At 35.3% G+C, this 23,083-nt stretch overlaps 1 protein-coding gene across 1 annotated transcript in view; it reads right to left on the bottom strand.

Moving 5' to 3' along the window:
• Positions 1–23,083, bottom strand: part of ENTHD1 (ENTH domain containing 1) — an 88,487-nt gene that overhangs the window by 51,233 nt on the left and 14,171 nt on the right. The window contains exons 2-3 of the mRNA XM_006917399.1: positions 21,609–21,848; positions 6,385–6,503 (exon numbers count right to left, since the gene is read on the bottom strand). Of these exons, the coding sequence (XP_006917461.1) occupies positions 6,385–6,503; positions 21,609–21,848 (359 nt within the window). The remainder of the gene's footprint in view (positions 1–6,384; positions 6,504–21,608; positions 21,849–23,083) is intronic.

Below are 23,083 nucleotides of genomic sequence, written 5' to 3'. Positions count from 1 at the left end.
GCTAGCAATAGTGGCCTCTGAGGACAGGAACTGAAAGAGTACAGAAATGTAAGAAGAAACTGTTTTTTACTCTTTAGCCTTCATATTGTTTAATTTTTTTCCGACAAGTATTTTCTAATTTAAAAAAGAATAAAAGTACACACATGAAAATAAAAAGGGACTTTTAAGTATAAAGCAATGATACAGAAAAGAGATAAAGGGATAATGAATTAACATAATTAGAATAAGTATAATTTCCATTTCTCTAACAGCTCTGATGAGTTCAAATTTTTGCAAATATAATAAATGACATGCTAATAAACCCAAAGATAAAAACTGTTTACTCTTCATTTAGCAAAATAATAAATGGAGGCAGTAGGAAATAAAAACTTATCTTCTATCACTAGCAATTTAGTAACTCACAAATAGACTGAAGGCTTTGGTCAGCTTTAATTTTGTGTGAACCAATTCATAGCAGCCCTATCTGTTGCTATGGGAACAACTGTGACCAAAAAAAGTCATAACCTCACTGGTGAATCTCCTCCAAAAGGAAAAGAGGAAGGTCTTTTGAGGTGGCGAAAAGCTACAAATACCTTTACTAATTAGCAAATTTAATAATAAAGATTCTGGACAGTATGCAGTGGGAAAACACATCTGTGTCTCAGTGTGTCATAAACGTTAAGGCTTTCTTTTACACAGGCAAGCTCTGCTCTGCTTTTGAAAGCCCTATTCTGTTAAGAATTTTATTTATTGCTTTAAGATAATTCTCTCATTTGGAGAAAGAGAATAGTTAAAGAGGTTTCTATTTAAAGTTTTTCAAAGATATTTTTTAAGCAGCCCTCATTCTGCCTAAGCAACCAACAATATCATTTCTTTCTCATTCTGTATTAAGAACATGAGAATGGTAATGTAGCTGCAGTACATTTGGCAACAACAATTAGATTTACTGTTCAACTTGATAGCTTTTGTCTTCTGCTGCAAAAGCAGATTACTGAAGAGGACATATTGGAGTGCAGCAAACGTTCCTGACAGTAATAAGAGGAGATGCTTGTCAGCAGGATGATGGAATAGTGTTATGATATAGTAATGTTTTGAAAACAGAAAATCCAGCTTTAAAATTCTTTTGAGAGAAGGGTTTTTTTGTTTTTTGGTTTTTTACTCACCAAGATAAGAAGTGGAATGATATAAATCAATTACAGTAGGTTCCTCTAAAGTAAAAAAAACAATAATAATGAGAATTTAAAGACTGAGTAGCATTTTATGTCTTTGTTAGGCTCCAAAGCATGTAAGATTATTCCAGTCTATTTTCTCTCTTAAAAGCCATCAGCAGCAAATAAACTGATCTCGAATTTAAAAATCATTTTGACTTAATGTTGTATGTTTTAAAATAATCTATTTTCAAACTGTGGGCTATTATGCAATTAAGGAAAAGTGAAATTTTAATTTTATGTTCTTTTCTGAGCTGCTGGAAAATCTGGTAAATCCAGTACCTCATTGGATTGGGGAAAGGATTTGGGAAGAGAAGATCAAGAAATAATTTCCTCACAGGAACTGTGGCAGGGAACACTAAACAAAGCACTCTGAGCAAGACACCAAACAAGCCTCTTTCACAGGAAGAGAAGGAAGTTAACAATGAATGTCTACTATTCCCTCGTTTCTTCATTAACAAAGATGTGGCAACTGAAGATTCGATAATGACTACGACTAAAAAGGTCTCTCCTTTCAAGAAGCTGTCATTCTACTAGGAGAATAACACATAAAACTGAAAAACAAATGAGTGAATGTGATAATGTCATATTGTCGAGTGGGACAGATTTACAGTCAAGACGGTCTATAAGAAAATACTTTGGGGATACCTTCCTTCTCCAAATGTAGCTCTGAAAGAGAAAACACGAATGTGAAAATTAAAGACCCAGTTGTGCTCAAAAACAAAATAAATATCTTCATGGATGAGAGCATGAACAAAATAAATATCTTCATGGATGAGAGCAGAAACATGTAATGGAAAGGAAGTGGAAGCTGTGGACTTTTGTGGGGCTTTGGGTCCAGAAAAAGGCAGAGAAAACTAGAAGCTCAAATTCTAAGGGGGTAAATACAGATTTAAAGTGTCCATCCAAGAAAAGAGTGTTGAACATGGGCTCACTGCTTGAAATTACGCCCAGGTACCGGGATCTCCTGCTTATAAAGGAAGCTGAAATAACCTGGCATCGATCACGGCCCGAGACTATGGCTTCTTAAAGTATTATATCCAGGTAGGTGAGAGGATACAAACTAAACTTCACTGGCAACTGATGCTCAGCATCCCTTACTCTGGGGACCGGATCTGCATCGTCACTGATATGATTAAATGAAGGTGCTCCAAAGTGTCAGCATTAAGTCCTGAATGTGAACCTATAGTCCGGGGCGTCAGGAGGAGGCAGATGAAAAACTGTTAGGCAGGAAAGGGTAAGGACACGCAGAGAAAAGGAAGATAAAAAAAATCCGAGCCACTCAAGAGGAGCTTACAAATCAATATTCCAAAACACAGAAAAAACTGAATTCATTCCTGACAAAATGAAACTAAGAAATTTAAAAAGTATTTAAAAGTATGTTTAGAGTCCACAAATACATAATGGAAAGGATAACATTAAAGGAATAAGAAAACAAGATACAAAAACAGGTGGAGTTGAAATAAGCTCAAATAGAGATAAATAAGCAATGAGAAATCCTAGAAGTGAAAAATAAAGCTATTGAAATAAAACATTCAATGGACAGGAAAAATTCTAGAGTGGGCACAGAGGAAAAGAGAAAAAAATAAACTGGAGGATGGTTCTGATTAATTACCTAAAACTCAGCATGGAGATAATGAGACAAACATATTTTCTAAAAAGCAATTGAAAAACATGGAAAATGAGAGATTAAGTGGCCAAATATATCCAATAGAAATTAAGAAGAAAAAAATTTCAAGGAAATGGAGAAAAAGTAATACTTGGGGAGCTACAGATGCCAGAATTAAAGATCCGTGTTTTCACATGAAAGTGCAAATAGGAGTGAGTAGGTAGGTGTATGCCTAAGAAGGTGAGAGAACACTGAAGAATAGGTTCTGGTTCTGGTTCTGGTTCTGGTTCTGGTGGCTTCCTCCCTCAGGAGCAATCCTGGAGATACTATAAAGAGACGACATTGAAATAAGAAGAAATTCGAGAGGTTGCTGGGGAGTTGGAGGGGCCGTTCTGAACTGGTTTGTTTGGGGGTGCGGGGAGCCAGTGCTGGCTTTAGCCTGGGGCAGAAGGTGGCTTGTGCACTGGAAGGATAAAATAAGGAAGAAGTCGGTAGCATTACCCCCACCATCCGTTGCCTTGGAACCTGCCTGCGCCCCTGCTCTGACTGGGACAGCTGTGCTCAGGAGTGACTCTGGTCAGTACGGAAGTCCTGAGTGGGTAAGGAGATGAGAACAGTCAGTGGGAACCTCTACGATCCCCCAAGGCAGGCGGTTTACAATTTAAGGAGTGTCTCCCCTAAAGCTGCCTCTTCCTGGGGTGCTAAGAATAAATATCTAACTTGAGGCATAGATCCTTAGAGCAGGGAATGATTAACTCTCATATCCTTGGAGGAAGTGGGGAGGGGAGAGAAGTGCCCTCTACCCTAGAGGCCACTTCCCCCACCTCCCACGGAAGCCGATAGGGCTGTCGCAGGCAAAGGTCTGGCCTTCAGCAGCCCTAATGAGAGCAGCCATAACCCATAGGGGTAACCAGTCATTTGAGGATCAAAATTATTTCGCAAGAAAAATTAAAAACTGAATTATAGTTTTCATCGGAAACACAGATATTAGAAAAGGTGGACCAAGAATTTAAAATAAGTTTAATATACATACTAAAATAAATAAGATATAAGCAATATGAAACAGGAACAAACACAATAAAAAGAATGAAATAGAGATATTAAATATCAAATGTTAAAATAGAATGTTGAAGCAGGGAACAGAGATGGGATAAATAGTGGAATGACTATGGCTGAGAACGAATTAGTAAACTGGAAGATCATACTGAGGAACTCTAGAAGAAGAAAAAAGAAAACAAAAAGAAAAATAGAAACTTTAAAGAAAAGTTAAGAGATAGAAAGATAGAAAGAAAATTACTAAGATCCAGATAAGAAGAATCTCAAAAAGAGAGAAAAATGAAAACAGTAGGAAATCTAGGAACCAGAGATAACTTTCTTAGAATTAAATAGAGAGGAAAGACTTCCTCCTGGGAAGTCTCATAGGGTGACAAACCAGAGAGATAAGGAAAATTCACACTTAAGCTATTACAGTAAAATTTAAGTCTTTTCAGCCAAAGGTGTTGAAACAATTGGACATCTGTAGACAAAAAAAAAAAGTTGTGTTTTTTTTCAAGGAACCCTGACCTATACTTTACTCCTTATACAAAAATGAATTCAAAATAGATCACAGACCTAAATGTAAAACATAAAACTACAAGAAGGAAATAAGAGAACCATAAAATAAAAAATTGATAAACTGGACTTCATCGAAATTTAAAACTTTTGCCATGGAAGATAATTGTGACAAAAAAAAAAAGTTGTGTTTTTTTTCAAGGAACCCTGACCTATACTTTACTCCTTATACAAAAATGAATTCAAAATAGATCACAGACCTAAATGTAAAACATAAAACTACAAGAAGGAAATAAGAGAACCATAAAATAAAAAATTGATAAACTGGACTTCATCGAAATTTAAAACTTTTGCTGTGGACGATAATTGTTAAAAAGAAAAGAAAAGCCACAGACTGGAAGAAAATGTATGCAGATCACATCTCTGACAAAGGATTTGTATCCAGAATATATGAAGAACCCTCAAAACTCAATGGTAAAAACAAAACAAAACAAAACAAAACCAATCCAATTAGAAAGCGAGCAAAATATATGAACATATATTTTACCAAAGAGAAGTTATGATGGCATAAATAAGCACATGAAAAGAAAGATATTCAACATCATTAGCCATTTGGGAAACACAAAATCACAATGAGATGTCACTACAAATGTATTACAATAGCTAAAATAAAAAACAGTGGTAATAACAAACAAAAAACTGGTGCAGAGAACCTGGATCTCTCACGCACTGCTGGTGGGAATGGAAAACGGTACAGCCACTATGGAAAACGGTTTGACAGTTTCTTACAAAACTCAGTATGCACTTACCATACGACCCAGCAGTCACACTCCTGGAATTTATCCCAGAGATAAGAAAACTTTACATATAAAAACCTGTACACAAATGTTCACAGCAGCTTTATGCATAAATAGCGCAAACTAGAAACACCCAAATCTCTTTCAATGGATTGTTGAATAAATGGTTGAACGGTTGAATAAACTCTAGGACATCTATAAAATGGGATGCTACTCAACAACAAAAAGGAATGAATTATTGATATGGATCTCAAGAGCATTACGCTGAGTGAAAAAGAAAATCTATCTCAAAGGTTACATATTGTCTGGGTCCATTTATATAACATTCTAGAAATAACAACTATAGAGATGGAAAAAAGATCAGTGGTTGCCAGGGGCTTTGACTGGGGGTGGTGAGATGGGGTGGGTAACATAAGGGACTACTCTTGTGGGGATAGCACCGTTCCGTATCTTGATTTGGGTACTGGTTGCATGAATCTATACTTGAGGATAAAATTGCATAGAACACACACACAGAGGTTAAAAAAACTGACTACTGAACTGAAAATTTGAAAACTGACTAAGGTCTGTAGTCTAGTCGGCAGTCACAAACCAATGTCCGCTTCCTGGTTTGATGTTGTATGACAGCTATATAAAATGTCAACACCGAGGGAAGCTGGGTGAAGGGTACCTGGGACCGTCCTATTTCTACACCTTCCTATAAATCTATAATTATTTCATGCCAAGATGTTTTTTAAAATGAGTAGAGAAAGATGACTGTTTAATAAATTAAATATTGTTTATCCACAGGAGTTCAAACCAAATAAGACCCCTATCTTACACAATATAGTAAAATTATAGAAGGCATAGGGATTTCAAGATTTAGAAGAAAAATATGAGATCTTTATTATATTAGGATAAAAAAAGAAATTCTTAAATAGCACAAACAATAAAGGAAAACTTTGGTAATTTAACTTTATTCTTATTGAACACTCTGTATAACAAAGACACCAAAAACAAAGTTAACAGACAAGCACAGGTTGTCTTAGAACACATGAAGCTCAAAAAGGCAAGAAAACAAATTCTCCCCTACAGCCTGCAGAAAGGGATGCAGCTCTACAGAACCCTTGATTTGAGCCCAGTGAGACCATGTCAGCGTCTAAACGCCAAAACGGTAAGATAAAGCGTCTGTATTGACGTAAGGCACCGTGTTTGCGGTAACTCATCAGAGCAGCAACAGGAAAGCACTGCAGTGACTTACCTCTGTTGACTTCCAAGCATTAAACTCGAGTGGCAGTGTTTCCTGGGACAACACGGTTCCACTAGACAACTGGATGTCTTGGCACTGCTCTTGTTTGAATCCTGCCTTGGCAGCGTTTTCTGTCAATGACACAAAGCTAAGATTTTACCTTGGCAAAGAACAGTAATGTTTTTACATTAGTTCGCAATTTTTAAGTTAATCACTTCTGAAGACCCATTCCGTCTACAAAATATACTTCATCTGCCAATGGTTATCTAGGAATATTAATCATTTTAATATATCACTTAATAACAATTGACAATATATCTCTTTATAATTATTTTAACGTATCCGTTTATAACCAGATTTAAAAAATACAACTTCAATTCTAGCCCTTTCTCCCATCAACAATTCTATTTTATAACTTTATTATCTGAAACATCTTTTTAAAATAAAGTATAATATAGTATAGAAAATAGTTTGAAAATGTGAAAATGATTCAAATGAAATTTTAGCAAAGCAGGAATAACAACTATAATGATTCTAAGCAACATTTAAAAGAACCTTATTACTGTTGTGTGAATGTCATCCATTCTAAGCAAAACTAATCAGAAATGTACATATTATTTGATAAGAAAAAACCTTTAAATTTTTTAAACTTAAAAAGAATATGCCAATGAAAATAAACTGATATTTGTGCCTGTATATTTTTGCTGAATTTAATGTTTTTTGTAGTCTTAACATCATTTTCCTTCCATGTTAGTTACTATGTAAACAAAGTATTAGAGCCAACTATATCTCAGCATATTATTAGGTGCAATTAGAGATATAAGAAAGCTATTTTCAAACTGACGTATGCACACCATTGGAGGTACTGAAAGAATTTCCAAAGGCTAGGTGGGCACAGATAATCTTAAAGAATCAATGTCCAGATTCACAACTTCTCTATATATTCTTTCCAAAAACTGATCTGCCTGAGAATGCAACTGTGTGGAAGCATCAGGCTAGTTCTTTCCCCCTTCCCTTTCATAATCTATTTTCTCCTACTTAATAAAGAAAGACATATCCTTTACCCAGTATTATTATGGTATATCTTCCCTTAAGGTGCAAATGTGAGAATCTCTAAGGCATCAAACAGTAGTAAAAAAGACTGGGTGGAGAAGCAATTTAATCAAGGCACAAAAAACCCAAAGTAGAGCTTCGAAGTTTGTTTTGTCTTACACATTTCATTTAATGGCAAAGCGTGACATAAGCAACAGGGAATTTTGGTCCAGACCAGGATGTCTGGTATTGTAGTATGGAGAAGCAGGATAGTTGACACGTTTCACTTAATGTCAGGACAGCTGACAAGTTCCAAACATTTAGTGCCCCTGTGCTACTGTCAAAGAACACACCACTCCTGAGGAAGAATCCCATGAGAGGAAAGCAAAGGAAGCAAGGGAGGCGGGGACCCCTATGTCATCGATGCAACGACCTTATGAAAGGCTTCGCGCCTTGGCTGTCTGTCTTAGAAAGAGAGTTCAAGAGTGTGACTGCAACTAGAGTGACGTTTATTTACACATTTATTTGAATAAATAAAGTAAGATATTTCCTGAAGTTTAAATCTGACGTGGCTGGTTGTTTTGACAATAATGGCTGGTTTTGCCAACTAGGTAAATATGATAAATAATTTCCAAAAATTGAATGAACCAAACCTGCAAAGTTGATGAAAATATGTTTAAAACATGACACAATAAAATCATTTTCTCAAGCAATTACTGTATTGACAGGCATGTTGTGATTAATGTTTTTGTTTTTTCCATACTTCCTGAGTATATTGTGTTAAAGCGTAACAGGTATAATTAAGTGATTTGCTAAATTTGAGTAAAACATTTTTGGTATTATTCTCAGAACCTGAGAAAGTAAATTACTCCTAATGACTGTTTAACAAACCTTTTCCCAAGTAGGGAGTTTCTAATCCTTTCCTTCCAACGACACTGAAAAAAGACCTAATCAAGTTAACAGTTGACAAGAGATGAAAAACATTTTTATAATGAATCACTACATAATTTTTGGCATATTACTTGGAAGGAAGTCATTGAGTTGATTGACATTGCTGTAATAACACATCTACTATTCCCACCTACGATTTTATGTGAACAAGTGTTTGCAGCATTTACATATATAAAAATGTAAAACAGAAACAATTTATGCTGAACCCTGCTTATTTCTAGCAATAAGTAATATTCATATGTGGGTAAATGAACAGTTCCATTTACCTCATAAAAACATGTATTTCCAATAAAATTGTACCCTTTATGTTTAATAAGTATTTATAAAAATTTATAATACACTTCTGTGATTTTGGTTTTGCTAAAAATAATTGAAATGACAAGTCAATCTAGAAGGAATATTTTACCACTTAAAGCCTCTGGTCACAGAAAATTTAGAAAAATAATTTCAACTTATGTACGTATTTGATGTAGGGAAGACTTTCAAGCAAAAAAATACTTTTTATTCAAATAAAATTCTGTGAGGGATGTGGAATAGAAATATGACTTCAAGTAGAAAAGAGAATGATGTAAAAATTCCAACAGTTAAAGACTCGGTGTGTTTTTTCAAATGAATGACTACGAGTATTAATCACAATGGTATTTAGATTCCTTTAGTTACCCTCAATAGTCTCAAGTAGCACTTTTGTTTATTTTGTATTCTTTTGTCTTTAACATCAATATCTTGAATTGTATTTACTTAAACTTATAATAAAATTTCATATGTCAACTTAAAAATGTGTAAGGAGGTATGTAATTTTTCAAAATCATTTTAAGGTTTATGTAAGAAAAATAGCTTGAAAAGCTATGGTATAAGACTTGGTCCTTACCTTCAAAAAATGTATAGCCTGACTGAGAAGTTATGTCTAACATGCAGACTTACAGGAAATAATCAGAGGAGAATAATTACATGCGAACTTTCTCAAATTAACTTTAGGACTAGACATGCTAAGGAGGAAAAAAAATCAATGTATACCGGAGTAATCAGAAAGAGCCTCAAATAGCAAGTAAAATTTGAACATGCTTTGAAGGATGGCTAGGATCCTGATAAGTGTAGAGGAAGAAATTATTCCAAGCAGAAGGAACTACATGGGCAAAGAAGCAAGTCTGGTACATATGAAAGATACTGAGGAAAGAATAAGAACTTCACATTAAAGGTTCTAACTTTAATTTTCTTGTAACTTCACATGAAAATGAATAATTAAAATGAGTTTCTTTTGGACTTGGAGATTTTATAATTAATAGTGGCAAACAGCAGTGGTTTGAGGCTTAGATCATTTATGTACTTTCATAAATGATTTAATCCGGAATTGTATTATCACTCTTTGGGAATTCAGAAGCAGAATCATCCTTGAAATGCTATGAACCGAGTTTTTAGACATCACAGAAGCAGAATAATAAAAATTTCAGGAAGTCAATTTTGAGGTAAAGTGTGAGGAAAACTGAAGAATATCAACTGTGAATGAAAAAATCTTGCATAGGGATGCATTTTTATCTTAGAATAGCCAAAATGTTATAAACCTATATTAAATAATCTTATAGGGGCAAGAAGGAAGGCAGTTATAATATCGTGAGTCTATGGAAACGTATTCAGAAATTTTTTAGTTGCAGGCAACACACTGGAAGTGAGGTGTGCTTAATTAAATGAGATGATGATTACGCAACATTTATTTCTGGATGTTCACAAGCCAGAGGAAGGGGAGAACACACATTTGGTTCCTTAGTGGAAATGAAGTCCCTTTGGTATCATAAACTATCAACTGAGACTATGAACTCACAAGGCAAGGAGGACTAGTGTGTGAGTGAGAAACCTCAGAGGAAAAAGCGAGGATGCAACAGGAAATGACGCTCCTGAGTCATTCGACGATGAGTGCTTGGATGCCGAGGCTGTAGGTGCTTTGTAAAACTATCTAGAGAGAAGCCATCGATCTCGTCGAGCCTGTGCCACTTCGATAATCCCGCAGAGCAGAATTGGTAAACCCTGTGATATTTCTTAGATGAGATATCAAACTGACGTTCGCGCTACCAGACATTAACATTGCAACAGCATGTTTTTGGAAATAAAATGCTCCATAAACTGAACAAATTCCCAAATTTTTCCATTTATTATTTAGTATCTAGTAAACAGTGTTACTATGTATTGACAGTGTCCTCTCGGGTATAATTTAAGTTAATCAGTCATTTACTTAACAAAATTATTTTTTAAAAATAAACAAATGTATCCTTCATAGAAAATAGTCATTAGGCTAGTGAAAAATTGATAAGACATGTAAGTCTCATAGTAGTTAAGTTTATACCTAACTTTTGCAGGATCATGAGTTTGGAGTCCTAACAATTTCATTGTCTTGGGGCATAATTATACTTCAGCATCTTCAAATAATATTTGTCCTAATTTTTTAAACTGCCATTTTATAATAATTTCAAACTTAAAGTTGCAAGAGCTGTACAAAGAACTATATACTCTTCCTCCAGATTCACCAATTGTTCACATTTTGCCCCATTTGCTTTATAATTCTCTTTTTTCATTTACGTACACATATTATGATAGCTCTATAATTTAAATCTTGAGGAAAAGCCATAGTCCTAGGCTGGGTTCCCCAGGAAACAGTCGCCGTGGCTCAGATTTGTATGAGAGAGATTCACGAGGGGGTGTCCCCAGAAACAGCACGTGTGAGGAGGGCGAGAGGCGAGAAGAGGCCAGGGAGAGACTGAACTGTGGCGGCTGCAACAGAGGCCTCAGCCAACCCTACCAGAGGTTTTGGGGCTGGGATGGCTCTTCACAGCTGTCCTGCCTTGAAGCAAGGGGACTGGCCCACATCTACAGGTCACTGGATGTAGCTTCTCTCTGGAAGTGGGCAAAGAGCCTGGGCAAAGAGGCTCTCTTCAGCTGTTGGGAAATCCCAGAGGACTCAGGACAGCCCTGAGTCACCAACTGTCCCAGCAGGACTGAATGCCTTGATCTTGAAGTGGGAATCTGGGGGCCGGGGGGGAACCACAGCACCCACTACAGGCACAACCTCTAGGATCCTGTTTACTTCTGAGAAATGCTGCAGAGGGACAGGAGACAGAGTGTAAGTACTGTAAACCTTGTCTGAAAGGTGAATTTTGACATTAGTGGGGAAAAGGCATTTTTTTTTTTTTAATGAAAACAGGAAAAGGACAAAGAATAAGAAAGCAGAGATGTTTAAGCAGATTTTAAAATCTGAAATTGGTAAATAAAAGGTGAGCCAGGACAAAATTTTGTTGGAGGAGATCTTAAAATGGGAGTTATGGCAATTTTATTTCAGTGTTTTGCTCGCAATAGCATACAATATTTGAGTCCTCACGGTAGTTCTTCCTTAAGATAATAGGAAACAGGAAAAGCCACAAGGTGTGTTAAATGCTCAGCTACGGGGACAAGGAAAAATACAGTCACTCCCTACAAAGGCAGGTTTAAATAGACTCCTGGGTAAGACAACAGGGTGGAACTGTGACACAGAATTTGTATCACCCAATACTTAATGTTTTTTTAAAAAATAACTTCACAAAACTAACAATCAAATTTTACAACAGCAATCTAATGCAGAAACAGATACGACTGAAAGTAATTTATTAAAGAAAAAAGAGGAAAATAACTGGTGGCCAAGAAAAGAAACAAGATCTAGGACGTCCCTTCTTCTCCAAAGGTGATGATACTGAGGAGTTGACAAGATTCTGAAATTTCTCATCAATATCCAAGTATCTGGAAAAAAGGGAACTGAGTGGACAATGGTTTTTCTCCTCCTTTGACTGAAAAGAGGAGGAAATAAGTAAAGGAAAAAAATAGGTGTGACAGAGTGAGTAAATAAAGATGCTGACATTTTAATGGAAGTGAAATTCATGGTTTCACACTGAATTGGATGAGCTGAAGCTCAAGGGTATCTCTCTAGCCCATGGAAACAGGGTCTATTTCCCAACTGGAGAAGGAGGAAAGGAGGGAGAACAGATGAGAGAGAGAGAGAGAGAGAGAGAAAGAGAGAGGGAGAGAGAGGGAGGGAGGGAGGGAGGGAGGCTGCAAAAATAGATTACAAATGTAAGAGAAAATGTAGCTCAAGGAACAGAAGGGAATTCCTCACAATAGGGCATTAGATGATTTTTAAGTTATTGTAAATTGTGTATTTTCATATGTTTCATAATTGTTTGTTGCTACTATATAATGATACAAGGTTGAACATTTTTAAAAATATATTTCTTGGCCTACCATGTTTCCTTCCTCTTTTTTAGAAATGCTTTCCATATACCTTTCCTATTTCTCAGTTGGGATGTCCTTTTCTTATTGATTTGTAGGAATTATTTATATAATCTGGATACTAATCCTTTGTCAGTCATATGTGTTAGAAATTTTTCTCCTAGTTCCTGACTGTTTTTATATGATGTTTCTGATGAAGAGAAATTCTTAGATTTAATATAGTTTTATTAGTTTTTATTGCTGTCAAAAATTACCATAAACTTGCTAGATTAAAAAAAAACCTATTTATTATGTGACAGTTCTGTAGGTCAGAAGTTAAGGTAGACTTGACTGGGTTCTCTGCTTCAGGTCTCACAGGGCCAAAATCAAGGTGTTAGCCCAGCCAGACTCTTAATCTAGAGGAGACACTGAGAAAGAATCTACTTCCAAAATCATTCAGGTTGCTGGCAGAATTCAGTTCCTTTTGACTGTAGAACCAAGGTTTCCATTTCCTTGCTGGCTGGCAACCAGGGCTCACTCTCAGTTTCTAGAAGCCACTTGGATTCCTTATCACTCTACCTTAAGCCAGAAAGGGGGCCTCAAATCTCACATATGGAATCCCCGACTTCCTCTTCTGCCACCAGCTGGAGAGAACTCTGCTTTTAAATGGGTCGTGTGATGAGAGTAACCCCACCTGGATACTCCCTTTCTGACATATAATGTAATATAACCTGAGAGTAATAATTCATCATATTAACAATTTTACACATTCATAAAGGCAAGGGCCATCGGGGCTTATTCTCAGAATTATGCCCCCACAACAGTCAAATTTATAAATGCTTGTCTAATGTTTGTACTTTTTTCTGTTATGTTTAAGAAATCCTGACCTATCTCAATGTAAAAAAGGTATTTGCTTTTATCTTCTTCTAACCATTTTTTTTTCACTTTTAAGTCCTTAATTCATCTAGAATCTGTTTCTGTGCATGATATGAGGTAGAGATCTAATTTTATTTTTTTCAATATGGATAAATAATTGCCTTTGATAATATTAAGTAGCTCATTTCTTCCCTACCTGAATGAAATGCCACCTTGTCATATAATAAGATAACACAGTTGCCTAGGTCCATTTTTGGGGCTCTACAGTTTGTTACATTGGTCCATACACCCACCTCTGCATCAAACCACACTGTCATGACAACGGATGCTTTAGTCCTGTTACCTAGAAAGGCAAGCCCTCCACTAGTCTTCTTCAGGAATGTTTTGGATATTCTTGACCTTTTGATTCTTCCAGATAAATTTTAGAATCAGCCCATCAAATTCAGTTTTAAAAATCTTTTTTGGATTTTGATTGTAATTGCACTGAGTAAGTGGTTCTCAACCGGGGACAATTCTGGCTCCCAAGGGACATTTGACGATGTCTGCAGATATTTTTGGTTCTCACAGCAGGAAAGGATGTACGCTAATAGCATCTAGTGTGCAGAGGCCAGGAATAATGCTAAACATCCCACATCGCACAGGACAGACCTCACAACAAATAATGGTCTGGCTTTCAGTGTCAGTAGTACCAAGCTTAAGGAACTCTCCTCTAAATCTTTGCAACTTGGAGAGAACTGATATTTACATTTTTTAGTATGTCAATAGACAAACATGAATATCTTTCCATTTATACAGGTCCTCTTTAATGTATTTCAATTAAGTGTTATAATTTTCAGTGTACAGATCTTGTACATCTTTTGTAAGATTTATTCCTAAGTAGATCATGATTTTTTGCTATTATAAATGGTACTTTTTATAAACTATATTTACTGTTTATAGCTGACATATAGAAATATAATTTGATTTATATATTTTGATCTTAGAGTGAGCCATCTTGCTAAAATTCTCAGTATTTCTAATATGTCTATAGATCTTTTCGAGTTTTCTATATGAAAAAGTCCTATCACATACAAATAAATTTGTTTATTTCAATACTTATGTTTTTTAATTTCTCTTGTTTTATTGTGATGGCTAGGACCTCCAGTACAAAGCTGAATAAAAGGAGAATGGGAACCTTTTCTTCTACTTGATTCTAACAAGAATACTTCCAAATTCAAATGTATGAAAAATTTTTATTTATATTTTAAAAATTCAAACAATTGTACTTTTGCTAGAAAAAGTGGTCTGTGTGATACAGATTCTTTGAAATGTTAAGACTTCTTTATAACATGTATAATCAATTGCAAAATTCATATTTTAAAAAGTGTTTTATTAACTGACCTATAATAAATGAGAGAGAGATTTTGAAATCATCTACTATAATGGTAGGTGTTTCAATATCTTCTTGTAGTTCTACCAATTTTTTCTTTATATACTTTGAAGTTGTTTTATTGGGTATATTCACATTTAGAAATGTTATATCTTGCTCGAGAATTAAACTTTTTATCATTGTCCTTAATAATGCTCTTGGCTTTAATTCTATTTTGTCTGATATTAATATAGCCACGCCAGCATTCTTTAATTAGTATATGCCTGGTTTATCTTTTTTCCACTCATTTGCTTTTAACCTTTCTTGTAAATTTATGTTTGCAACATATATCTAGATTTCTATTTCCCCAATTTGATAATCTCTGCCTTTTAACAGACGAGTTTAATCTACTAATATTTATTGTAATTATTCATATATTTGGACTTATTTCTACTATTTTACTTTTTTTATCCCCATTTGTCCCATTTTATGCTTTTTGCCCTTTATAAAATTAAAATTTCATTTCATTTTTTTCTCACTATTTGGAATTTACGCACTCTATACTTCTCATCTTTTAGCGTTTACCCTTGAAAGTGTATCATGCACATTTACCTTTAAAAGTTTAGCGTCAAATAATATTTTTATCCTTCTCTCAAAAAATACATGGATTTTAGTACACTATATAATTCCATAGACCCACTCCCAACTTACATACCATAGCTATAACATTTACTTGTCTTTTTTTAAAACTCAAAAATGAGATAGTATTTTATACAGAAAGTATTTTATTTTAGATACATGTTTACTAATGTCTCCAACCATTCTTCTGGAATAATTTTCCTTCTTTTTGAAGTATATCTTTTAATATAGGTCTCATGGTGGTAAACTCTCAGTTTTTGCACTTATCTATAAATGACTATTTCACCCTCGTCCTTGGATGACGGTTTTCTGGGTGACAATTTTAGGCTGCTATTTTCTCTCAGCATTTTGAAAATATTGTATCGCCGTCATCTGGCCCCCACTGTAGCTGACGAGGAGAGTTTACTGGCGTGCTGACTGTCATTTCTCTGTCCTCTATCCTCTGTGTCGTAATATTGCTTTCGTGTTTTCCATTTACTTTGAACCTATCTTCTAATTCGCTAAATTACATTTTTTATTTCAGTGGTAGTTCTCATTTTTGCAAGTTTCAATATGTAAAATTCATACACCGATTTCTAATAATTTTTTTTTTTAAGTAAAACGGTTTTAATTTTTAACAGTTTGGTTGGGCTCAAAGAGCCAGGCTGTGACAGATATAACTGGCATTTGAATAACTGAATTAGTTCAGAAAAGGGCAAATCGGTTTTGATGGTTGTATTCAACTCAAGGCAAAAAATCACTCTAAGCTAGAAGCTCTTTCAGATAAGGTAGAGAGAATATGAACACATAGAAAATAGTTATCTATTCACTAGAACAGATGCATAACAAACAACCCTAAACTCAGTGAAGTAAAATGATTTCATTATGCTCGAGTTTTTTGAAACACTTTTTTAGAGTAGTTTTAGGTTTACAACAAAATTGACAGGGAGGTAAAGAGACTTCCCATGAATCCACTGCCCCACACATGCGCAGTGTCCCCCATTATTAATACTGTGGTTATAGCTTTTATTAGATATTCAAATACATAGCTATTCTATATCCTGTATCTGACCTTTCTAATATCTACAATCTTTAGGGGACTAAATATGTTCTTTGCTAATTACTTTCTCCCGTGTTTGGTGATATGGATTGTGAGTTCATTGCCTGATTTTAATTGATGGGAACCCTGTGAACCTAACTTGTGAATTGAAAGGCTTTCTTCTTGCTGAGAGAACTACCTGGAATCACTTTGGTCCTCCTTGAGTTCCTGGGTTCAACACAGTAATCCTAGGCTTTCCTTCCCAATGCTCAAGACAGACCCAGAATTCATTTTCTTAACTAGTGACAACTGCCCTGAAGCATCTCAACCCCTACAGTCATCTGCAGTGTCCCACAGGCACCAGCTGGAAATCACTCTGACCCAAGCTCACATGTACTGTTCTTATTTTACCTATTTAATTAAGTTAACGAATTAAATTTTTGGAAGAAGAGACGCTTGGAGACTTCTCATACTTCTGGTAAGGCCGGAAATCTTGCAAACAGTGCATCATTTCCAGTCTTTGGTTATTTGTGCAATAAATAGGCTTCCTGGAGCTCCTAGTAAGTCTTTTTGCCAGAAGTAGCTTGAAATATTTTTTTAGTAAAAAACAGTCTCTAGTGTAATTCTATTTTTATAAAAATGATTTCTCTAGTTATCCATCTTTCTACATGTATGTATGGATGAAAGATGCCTAGGATTATGTTTATCTGATATTAATTATGGCTACTCTGAGTGATGGGATTAGAAGTGAATGATTCTCTATAATGAGCCACTATTGTTTTTATAATCAGTAGGGTAATTTTTCTGAAACAAAAATAAAAGAAAAAATAAGCAGTCTGGAAGTAAATATTCTAAAATGTTAATAGTGGTTGGTTTAGGGTGGTAGGGGTATCAGTTATTGTTATTTTCTTTTTTACATCTATTTTCAAATTTTAAAAAAATCACCACTTGACATTCATCAATGCAAATATTTGAGTAGCAGCCACCACTTGTACCATAAGCTCTGCCATCTAGACTCTATGTCATAAGGCAACCAAGTATGACTCCACATCAACTCTGTTAGTACAAAGTTCACTGTAGAAAGAAACATCAACACTGGAGTTTTTGCTTATAAAAGCATGACAACTACTTTGAAGTTCAACTTTTGGTCCAGCGGGCCATACCATTTTAAGGGAGATAATCCCATGATAGAGACCAGAGTAATTCTCTAATACAGGTAAAGTTTCATTGCAAAGACTACTGCTACTAAAGAGCTGTTTACAGAAGATTGGATGATCAACAGAGGTAAAGCTTTGCTAATCTGGTTGTACACAATATCTGTAGTGATAGTTTTTATAACTATTACCTCCAACGAAAGGACCTAACTCTGATGCTCATAGCTCAGAGAAGCTGAGTTATAACTAGGCTTTATATAGTTTTGTCTTGCCATCAAGCAGCAATTATCCTTCAGCTCATATCTTTCTTCAATCATAATCATCTAAATAAAAACCACCCAAACTATCTACCAGAATTACAACTTAGAAAAACATCCAGGAATAGAAAAAACGAATAGAAGTAGTGATGTGTATATAACACCTTCTCGAAAGTACCTCTTTTCCCTTGCTAATATTCAACAAAGAACCTAGGCACAGCTGTTTCAGCTCTAGATCCTAAAGTCTGAAAATCATATTTCTAGAAATGCGTTCAATATTACATTTCATTATAACTAAATAATATAGAGACAACTTTAAATTCCTTCTCATGGAAATTTACCTATATGATACCATCGCCTTGCCTCTGTTTTCTCTAACTCAAATGTTAGAGTCATTTTCAACTTCTTTCTTCTCCAATATATTGCCTACTTACCCCATTTCCTCTCTATATTCTATCTTTAAACATTAACTTTCCCACATTTCAATAACCTTAGAGCAAGTTTTGGATGCTTGGATTGAAACAACTGTCTGTTACAAGCTTCCCTCCAATTCATATCTCCTTCATTTATACATGAAGCAATAAGAATTATCTTCCACTAGCAGCTGTTTTCAGTAACAAAAAGCTAAGTTCTGTGACTAAGCTAGACATCCTTCTGTTCTCAAAGGCCTACAATGATTCCTAGTTGCTAGTCGTTATCAAATTGAAATTTCCAAATACTGTCATTATGTCCTTTATGAACTCTGCTGAGTACTCTCAACTATCTGCCCACATTCTCTTACATATCATATTCCAATTCATATTCTCTATTCTATGTAATCTGACAACCATGCATTATCATGATTAATTTATTTCTTGTTTGTATTCTTTCTCACTATGGTAGGGGCTATTTGCTCTCCCATATTTATTTATTCTCTACTTCTTCCTCAAGGATAGATTCTCTTTCATCTGGGCATATGGCTGTCCAGTATAAAGACTACATTTCTCAGTCTCTCTTGCAGCTAGGAGTGTCCATGTGACTAAGTGCTAAACGATAATATGTAATCCCAAATGTCATGAGCAACTTTAATGAGTGTCCTTAAAAAGAAGGGGCGTTGATATTTTCAACCTCTTCTCCTTTCTACTGGCTAGAATGCAGATGTGATGGCTGGAGCTCAAGCAGCTATACTGGATAATGAAGTGGAAGCTACATGCTCAGTTAGGTGGGACAAAAAGACAGAAAAAGCCCTGGGTCTCTGACATCATGGAGAGCCACATCAGTTCTAGAACACCTATTTCTGGATTATTTTTAGAGGTGAGAAAAAAAATTATATTATGTTTAAGCTGCTATCACTTTGTGGGCTCTACCACCATTACTTGTGGGTGTACCTCATTCTAACTGATCCACCCATCTCCACGTTTTCATTTGCGACTTCTCCTGTTCCACTAAGAACACCCTCCCACTATTTATTTTCTTATTCTCGCTGCACCCCAACCAAATTATCAGCTTTCATTCTTTCTTTAAAATACAGCTTCAGATTCAAGTGCCTACATGGAAATGATTAGTATTGCTGAACTTACTTAATTCAATCACTCTTTTTTGAAAAAAACCCCCACACATCTATACATCTAGCATGTCTGTGTATATATGGTGATGGACGAATAAAATTTTAAAATAATGTAACAGATTTTTAACAGATTTACTACAGTTTTTACACCCAAACATTCACTATTTACTTTAAATTATACTCTTGCTACAAATTCATTTCAATGATGCCATCATTCACCAAAACCCTTTTTGCATATATATTTTTAAACAGACTGAAAGCCCATTGCTAGATAAAACCTCCATGAGAGCAGAAATATGCCAAATTTGCTTATCAGGCCTAGAATGTATCTGGCATACAGTAAGTAGGTACTCAATACATGTTCGTGGTATGAAAAAAAAGTACTGTAGCAAAACCTCTTCATTGGAAAATAGATTGATTTTTTTAAAAGTCAAAAGTCATTCAGAGCTCAGTCTAGTGAAGAAGATATGTCATAAAGCTGGGGAGTATTATTTTAGGTTAAAAAAAGCAGTGATTATAAAGCAGTAAACCAGATAGATTTCTTTGTATGAATCATAAAAATGGCTAAGAGTTGATGTAGCACTTGCTACTTCTGTAGCAATTCTGGGCCTTATTTTCCAAGCTCACAGTTAAGGATGCCAAGCTCGCTCCAGCTCCAGAGCATCTGCACCTGCTCTTCCTCTGCCTGGCACAGATACACATCACCCATATCAAGGGCTTCCTCACTTCATTCAGGTCTCTGTTTAAATAGTCACCTCCTCCAAAAGGCCTTCTCTCATTACCTGACCTAAAATAAAGCCGTCCCAGTCACTCTCTGTCCTCTGACACTGCTTTCCTTTATTTTTTTTTTTAAATAGCACTTGTCTCTGTCTGACATAATAGTTTTATACCTATTTCGTTTACGTGTGTTTAATATCTTTCTCGGTCATTAGAATATTTGCTCCATGATGAAGGGAACTTTATTTAATCCTATAGCTCCAAATTTCTGCTAGACATCCAAACTTCAAATAATAAATTCACTAAATACATGTTTATTTAAAAAAAGATCAAAGAAGAGAAGAAATGGAGGAAAGAAGAGCAAGAAAGTTAACAGAAGCAGCAAAAGCGGGGAAGAAACTCTGGATGAGTCATAATTGGTTACTTTACTGTGCTAACTCCTTTTTAGTTTCAGTTTCAATTTAAGGCTTCCGTGAGAAAATTTCAGAATAGGTACAAATCGAGTGACCGTTTGAGAACTCTTGACTGCATCAGACGAGTACTTTAATGATTTTTAGTAGGATTAGTTTGTGTTGGTATTACTATTAATGTTTTTAAATTTTCACACTTTAAACTGACATTTGGAATATTTATTCATACTGAATACCTGCATCTCTTTCAGCATCTTGATGACTAGATTCACACGATAAAGCCAGGAGGCAAGGCTCTGAAAGGACCTGTAACTCTATGTCTCTCTACTATGCCCCTCACAGCACAAAGTTTAGTTCCTTTCAAGGGACAGTTGTCTAAGTCACAACTCGTTAATGTTCCTGCATCCTCAGACTGTCCATTCCTATACACGACTTATCAAAAAAAAAGATTTGTACTAGAGAAGTTAGGGCAAAATGACAGTCTTTTAAGTTTTAGCAACTTTGGCAGAAAAAATAATTTCAGTTTCCTGCTGGTTTCTAACATTATAACTATATCCTTTTTTTTTTTTTTTTTTTTAAGTTCGGTAGCTCGAATTTAAAGTTTTAGGCAAAGGAAAGAGTTATGTAACACAAGGTATTATCCTAGAAGAGTTTTAGAGCAATTTTAGAATTCCGAGGCACATTTAAGAAAATGTCAGTTTCCTGGTGTGGGATCAAATGGCACAAATGCACACATATCTAGACCCTAGTCTCAGAAAAGTTCTCCCCTCATTCCAGTTATGATTAAAATATTACAAATTAATAATGATACAAAATAGGATAGTTACCTGTTTAATACCTTTTAAGCTCAAAATTATTTATTTGATTCCAGACAATTGCACTCAGGAAACAGTCATAAAATTTTCTACTGAATATTATTCTTCATCTTTGTTCTCTATAGTAATGGTGCCTAATATACTAATAGAATATAATATTAACACGTTAGTACTAAAAGCTATGTTTTATATTTTTTTAGTTGTTCTTAAAAACCTAATGCGTTGTAGGCCAATGATCATCATACATACTTTTATGTAGCCTTGCAACCTTAAGCAGCTTTTGCCTCTTCTCTGAAGCAGGAATTTCTGGTGTGGGGGCAGAAGCGCAGGCTGTTGGTGAGTTACCTGTACCAGGTAATCTTTTAGGAAACGTCATAGAGTGAGAGGTGCGCCGTCTAGTCCGACATGCTACTTCCCTCTCTTTATGCAGCAATTGTTCATCCATCAGCAATGTGATGACTTGCTTAGACTTTTCCCGGATATGATAACCTGAAAAATACATTGAATTCGCTTAGAAAAAAAAGTTAAGGCTACGATGAATTTTTATTCAAAAGAAAATTAGGAAAAATGAATATGTTAGCAAAGTGAAGAAACCTGTGGCAAGCATAGAGGAAACCTGTTTCGTTAGAATTGTCAATAAACGTATTCCTTTTCTTCTACTTCAAGAAGTAAATAACTATATGATGAAATTATATCATGTACTGGCATGATATTTTTCACTTTAAATATGCTTTGGATTTTCCTTTTAAAAGCAATACATACTCTGCAAGAAATCAAATGAAAAAGGCATACAAAGAGGAATGAATTAGATCTAGATGTATGACCATGACATGTGGCTGAAGATTTAAATATGCACAGTATGAATCAAATCTGTAAAGCATAGGGGAAAATACACCAGTATATGTATAAAGAAGAGAGAAGTGGATAGATGGATGGATGATGGATGGGCAAGCAGACAACCAACCAGGTACCTACGACATTGTTAATGTATGTTACCTTAGAGGCGGAAGACTGGGCAACACGAGAAGGGAGGGCAACTGGCTTTTCCATGACATGACACCCTATCGATTTGATGCCACTAACGGAATGCCAGAGCACAGTCTAAGACAAGAATTCTAACCAAAGTGCCGCCCTTAACCATCTGTGTGACTCTGAGCCAGGTGGTCTGTCTGGGCCAGAGTCTCCTGTCTGAAAAGCAGCATAAGCATATCCGTCCAGTCTAATTCACAGATATATAAAAGTACACTCATTCAAATACATGCTAATATTATTACTATTTTCCTTAGCACTCTCCCATGAGAAATAACAAAGGAATTCCTTTACTCCTCCATATCTTGGGACCAACTTATGCTAACATCTCATGTCTTTGCAAGCCTTGTAAAAGAAAACTGAAGTGAACTGGAAAGTGCCTAAATATCCACTATTACGTTCATTTTGGCCTTCAAGTATGATGAATTAGTGTAAATGTTATGTTTCCAATTACAATTTACTAGTAGTGGAGCAATGAGAAATGGTCAAATTCAGGGTATATTTCATTAAGGACTGATAGTGTCAGAAACCTTTGCTCAAGTCGCCATCTTTTCCAAGATTATTTCATCTAATTTCACTTCTTAGTCACGTCTTCCTAACTTTTTAATAACTGCTTCGATCTTATCATTCTAAACATCCTTAATTTCCTATGATTTGCTTGCAGTCCGTATCCCAAAACAATCTCAGCATTTTGG

Source organism: Pteropus alecto, unplaced genomic scaffold, assembly GCF_000325575.1.
Source record: "Pteropus alecto unplaced genomic scaffold, ASM32557v1 scaffold157, whole genome shotgun sequence".
Taxonomy (NCBI): Eukaryota; Metazoa; Chordata; class Mammalia; order Chiroptera; family Pteropodidae; genus Pteropus; species Pteropus alecto.
This window is presented reverse-complemented; position numbering and strand designations above follow the sequence as displayed.